Below are 5,303 nucleotides of genomic sequence, written 5' to 3' on the forward strand. Positions count from 1 at the left end.
GTTGTATTCTCAGGATCTATGACAGTGCCAACAGGGTTAGCAGTGAGTAAACAATAAGTGTCAACTCTCCATCAGTCAATAATTTAGAGATGAATCTGGCTGTACTATTAGTCATGATTATGTGTACACCCAAGATGCATTTTTTCTTATTTACTATGCAGCTTCTATCAATCTAATTTATATTCCTCCCACTTCCCACCCTCCCATGCACAAGTTCACCAACTCTCCAGTTCATGTTTTAAAAAAGTGACATTGCTTTATTACTATTGGCAGGTGGGGCCTGCATGAGGTGGTTAGTGTGCTGGGCTCAGGGGATGGGTGGGCTGTGGAGATGATTACAGAAAGGCTGGAAGGAAAGGGGGTGGGTTTGAAGGCCAGGCCCAAGGGGTCCTCAGGTCCGCTTCTGGGAAGGGACAGCCTTGAGGAAGGAGTCATGGCAAGCCATAGCTAGGCCACCAATCAGATTAAGAAATTCTGAGAAATCTAGCTGACCATCACTGTTGGTGTCCAGTTTCTTCATCATGCGGTCAAGGACACCAGGGTCCTTCTGGTTCTGCAGAGATAATAATAATTACACCTTTATATTGCATCTTCTAAGGTGCTTTCAAATATGCTGCCACATTTTATTCTCACAGGAGTATAAGGTACAGGATAGGGATTATTAATATTCCCATTTTCTAGATGCAGAAACAGACTAAAAGAGGTGAAGTGACCTGCCTAAGGGGCAGACCTGGGGCTTGAACCAAAGGTTTTCCCATTCCTAGTCCAGGGCTCTTTCTATGACATTAGGGGCTATTCAGTTTTGTAAAGCCAGTGGAACACTTCTTTCAAGTGTTGCATGCAACTCCAATAGATAAACTGTATAAAAGTACAGCAGGTTCAGGTGGAAAAAGGCCGCAGGCCCTGCCGAATCAGTCTCATCCTCCACTTGCCCAAGCTGCCAACACAGATACACACTTAGCGCCACTGGTTACAAATGGCTATTTACATTTATATTTACATTAACTAATTTAGAAAGTCAGTCTGTTAGTCACACTAGCCACATTTCAGGCGCTCAGTAGGCACATGTGGCTGGTGGCTACCATACTGGATAGAGCAGATATAGAATGTATTTCCACCACGGCAGAAAGTTCTATTGGACAGGGCTGCCATAGAACCTTTGGGGTAGAAGAATAAAATTTGAAAACAATTCCATTATGTCATATACCATTTCATATATCTCTCTTCCTAAATGGAAAAACTCCTGGCTTAGAGTGAGTTAAAATGAAGCAAGAGCGTGGGGTGTCAGCTGCTGGTCCTTCATTCCTGGCCATTCTGCCAGGGTCTTGTTTCATGTTGTGGGTAGTTTGGGGAAGGGGGGGAGACAAGGACCAGTACCTTTGTGAAGGCGGCCAGTTCTGTATTCATGAAGCTTAGGAACTCTGTCTTGGAGAGAGTGTAGTTATAACCATCCTTTCCAGCATACTTCTGGAAAACAGCAATCAGGGACTCGATGCACCGCTCAGTCTCTGTAGGGCTGGAGATTTTTGCCTTTGGAGAAAAAAAAATGCAGGGCTCAGACAAGGGAAGATGTCAAGGGCTGGATACTGGAGAAAACTCTAGGGAATCTTATTTCAGGTCAAAGCAGTTTCCTAAAAGACTGAGTCATCTTTTCAAGGGGCTGAGGGGTTCAAGACAACCACAAGAAGTCACACTCTGTGACCTTCCATCCTACCCCTCGCCACATGTTTATTCCAGGTGAAATATATGGAAGGTAAATGTGGAGCATTGCTGGCATGTTTAAAAGCAGTAGAATGCCTAGATGAGAGTGAGGGTGACAAGGTTTACTCATATTTTTTAAATGTGTGGATAAATACATGTGTAACTCTGTATCCACAAATCCATATGCACACCAAACATTGTCTATAGGTTAATAATTTCCCATTTTCCAAGAGTGTATGGAGGCTTTTGTGATTAATGAAATGTCAGTTCTTTTTAAAGCAATACCTAATTCTTGGGACTCACACATTTCTTTAGAGAAAACTAAAAGCATAGCTATCATTGTGTATGCAGTGGGAGATAGAACTTTTTAGATATTTGAAAATGGCTTTCATATTTAAGAGTTAGGAACCATTAATCTTAGATGTGAGGAAACGGACAGGAGAAGGGAATGGATATGGCAGAGCAGCCCTGGAATCTGGGCCTCCCAGTCCCTTTCTGCAGTCCTTAGCCTTGCAGGCTTCCACTTCCTGGTGGGAAATAGTGACAGAGAAGGTGGAGCTTCTCTGGAGGTCACTCCAAACCAGGAAGCTCTCAGGTTGCTGCTTACACAGCATCTACAATGTAAGAGATTTAAATCCTGTACTGGGCTCTTTCCTCACAGCAGAATTTTTCAAGGAAATTCTATAGGGCCCAGTCATCCGGTTCCCCAAGTCCCCTTCAAAAGTGAGGAGCTGTTGGTCTCTCTCTGGTGGATAGAAGCCGCAATTACAGACTTTCTGGGAAACCGGCCTGGCCACACCCTTCCTCTGAGACTTCACCTCCCAGCGTTAACAATGATTTCTGTTTGGATGGTGACATTTGCAACTTGGCATTTAGCCTTTCTTTTGTTCTTAGGATGGACTTCCTGGAGCCCAGAGCTAGAGGATTTCTCATTCCGTAATCAACACGTGCTAAGAACTGATCTGAGCCCTTAGCTACACAGCTGAAGGTTGATTCCTCCTTCCTGTACTGCCTTTATGCTACAGAGATCCTAGCTGAGTCCTGCCTCCCAATGCATCTTACAGCGTTAGAACCCCTGAACCCTAAGAGAGGTCGACTTTTCCCCAAGAATCGCATTGTTGGAGGATGATTGTTTTTGTTTTGCCCTAAATTTTACTTTTCATTAAGAAAAAAGAAAAGTGTTGGTAGGTTCAGGGGCCTTTAGGGGAGAAACAAAATACCACAGCCTAGAAACAGATGTGTTTGGTCTGTTACAACATGCCCTTCATATCAGGCCTAAAATCTCCCTGTCTTACTAAGGTATCAGATGACAGGAAGGAGGGTGGCTGGGAGGCCACACCAGGCTGAGGAGCATGGGCTTTGTCACCTTTCTCTGGAACTACAGATTCTCCCCCTGCCCCTTTTCCTTCCAGAATGCAGACAGCTTTGCTTTTCCAGTTTCACAGTGCCTTTTTGCTTCACATTTTTCTCTCCTTAACATCAGTCTTGATGTAATTTAGAGATTATTTTCTTTTGAAAATTGTTGCTGTTGCTATCAGCCACAAGGAGAAAATTAAAACCTCTTTGCATTTCCTCCCAGAGGTAATTCTCCAAAGCGAAAGAGACACAATTATCAAATTACTAAAATGGAATGGCGTAATTTGTAGAGCTCCAGGGCACTTTGGAGATGGGTCCTGAGGACCAGAAATCTCTGCCCAGGGTGGAGCAGTGGCTGAAGGAGAGGAGAACTGGCGCTCTTCACACCTCATGGCACTCTTGGAGTCTTATTTGGTGGGGATGGCGATAGCAAGGAGCAAACATTATGATAAACGGATACTGTGAAATAATTTTTTTTTTTTTTTTTTGAGACGGAGTCTCGCTCTGTCGCCCAGGCTGGAGTGCAGTGGCGCAATCTCGGCTCACTGCAAGCTCCGCCTCCCGGGTTCACGCCATTCTCCTGCCTCAGCCTCTCAGAGTAGCTGGGACTACAGGCGCCCGCCACCACGCCCGGCTAATTTTTTGTATTTTTAGTAGAGACGGGGTTTCACCGTGGTCTCGATCTCCTGACCTCGTGATCCGCCCGCCTCGGCCTCCCAAAGTGCTGGGATTACAAGCGTGAGCCACCGCGCCGGCATGCTAAGCGCTCAACATTTGAGGACAGAAAAAAAAATACGATGAAAAAGAAGTAGCAATGTAAAAAACCTCAACTACTGTCTTCTCATTCTTAACCAACACCCTCCGGAGCTTTCTGTCCCTGCTGTAGCAGGACTGCAACCCCAGACAGTATGGAAGGGAATGGGCGTGGCTCTGTTCCAATACTTCATTTATGGACTCTGAAGTTTGATTTCCAATAATTTTCACATGTCAGAAAGTATTTTTCTTCTTTTGATTTCTTTCAATCATTTACAAAGGTAAACTTCATTCTTAGCTTGTAGGCAGAACAGAAAACCCGACTTGGCCCGCGGGCCAGAGTTTGCTGACTCTCCACTAAAGAGAGGTAAAGAAAGAGAGATTTTGGCGGTGGAATTACGGAAAATATGAGTTCAACCGGGAAATGAAAGGAGATAAGAAGAGAAAAATAAGTTACGGAGTGAGTGCCTAAAAAGATGGTGGGGTAAAAGGAAGAGGAAGGAGGAGAGGGTTCAGCTGGGACCGGGTTCCTCCCACATTCTTGGCCGCGGCGCTGCCGGCGGCGACGGGCTAAAGTTTCAGTCCCATTGGGTCTTGGCCGTCTGCCGGGTGCTTACTGAAACTTTGATTTTCCCTGGGGCTAGACGACCAAGTTCTAAAATGTCCCTTTTCTGGTCTACATAAATTACTAGTGACCCCTCGCAGCTTTCCAGCCTCCTGCCTTCAACTTGCTCCTAGGCGTCTCTGGGCTCCCGGGAGACCACGGGCGGGGGGCTGCAGGCACTGACCCACGACGGGTCCCCGCCCCCGCGCGGTGAGCGGCCAGCACTTCCTCTTCCCCAGCCCGGGGCCTTGTCGTGACTGGGAAGGCTAAAGAACCTCCGCTGTTACCCTAGGCGGCCACCACAGGGATGATTTTAGGGCTCCTTCCTTCCATCCCTTCTTCCCCAGTTCCCTCCCACGAGGCTGATTTTTCCTGCTGTTTCCTGCCACGTCCACACATAAGTCAAAGATAAAGTCTGCTGGGAAGTATGTGGGTTTTTTTTTTTTCTTTTCTTTTTATTTTCATGTAAGAAGAAGAAGAAAAGTGAGGCTTACCATGTTGGAGCTGAGCGAGACGCGGGAGGCTGTGGCTGGGAGCGGCGCTAAGAGCTCTGTGCGCGCGGCGTGCGGGTCTGGAGCCTCTCCTCGACCCACGCCCTTCCGGCCCAGCCTTGCCCAAGCCTTACTCCGACAGCCTCCGCGCCCGCCCCGCCCCTCCCCGCCTCCCGGGCTGGGCCTGAGATCGCGGCCTGCGCTAACCACAGAACTGAGCTTTAAGACTCAAATAAACCCACCGTCCTCTCCAGCGATTTAAGCAGTCTCACTCTCCCTCCTTTCCCTCTTTTCCCTCCTCTTTCCCACCGGCCCCCTCCACCCCGTCCTGTGAATCCTGAAGATTTTTGACTTTTCAGAATTACAAGTTTTGCACAGTAGGCTTCGGGAAGTCTGTC

General features: G+C 47.1%; 1 protein-coding gene across 1 annotated transcript; it reads right to left on the minus strand.

The window, feature by feature from the left end:
- Positions 1 to 230: 230 nt before the first annotated feature.
- On the minus strand, positions 231 to 5,031 carry S100A11 (S100 calcium binding protein A11). The gene is made up of 3 exons (XM_063624760.1): positions 4,909 to 5,031; positions 1,378 to 1,530; positions 231 to 553 (listed from the first exon to the last, which is right to left on the minus strand). The coding sequence occupies exons 1-3, from the start codon at positions 4,909 to 4,911 to the stop codon at positions 392 to 394; spliced, it is 318 nt and encodes a 105-aa protein (XP_063480830.1). The 5' UTR covers positions 4,912 to 5,031; the 3' UTR covers positions 231 to 391.
- Positions 5,032 to 5,303: the final 272 nt, after the last annotated feature.

Source organism: Symphalangus syndactylus, chromosome 12 (assembly GCF_028878055.3).
Source record: "Symphalangus syndactylus isolate Jambi chromosome 12, NHGRI_mSymSyn1-v2.1_pri, whole genome shotgun sequence".
Taxonomy (NCBI): Eukaryota; Metazoa; Chordata; class Mammalia; order Primates; family Hylobatidae; genus Symphalangus; species Symphalangus syndactylus.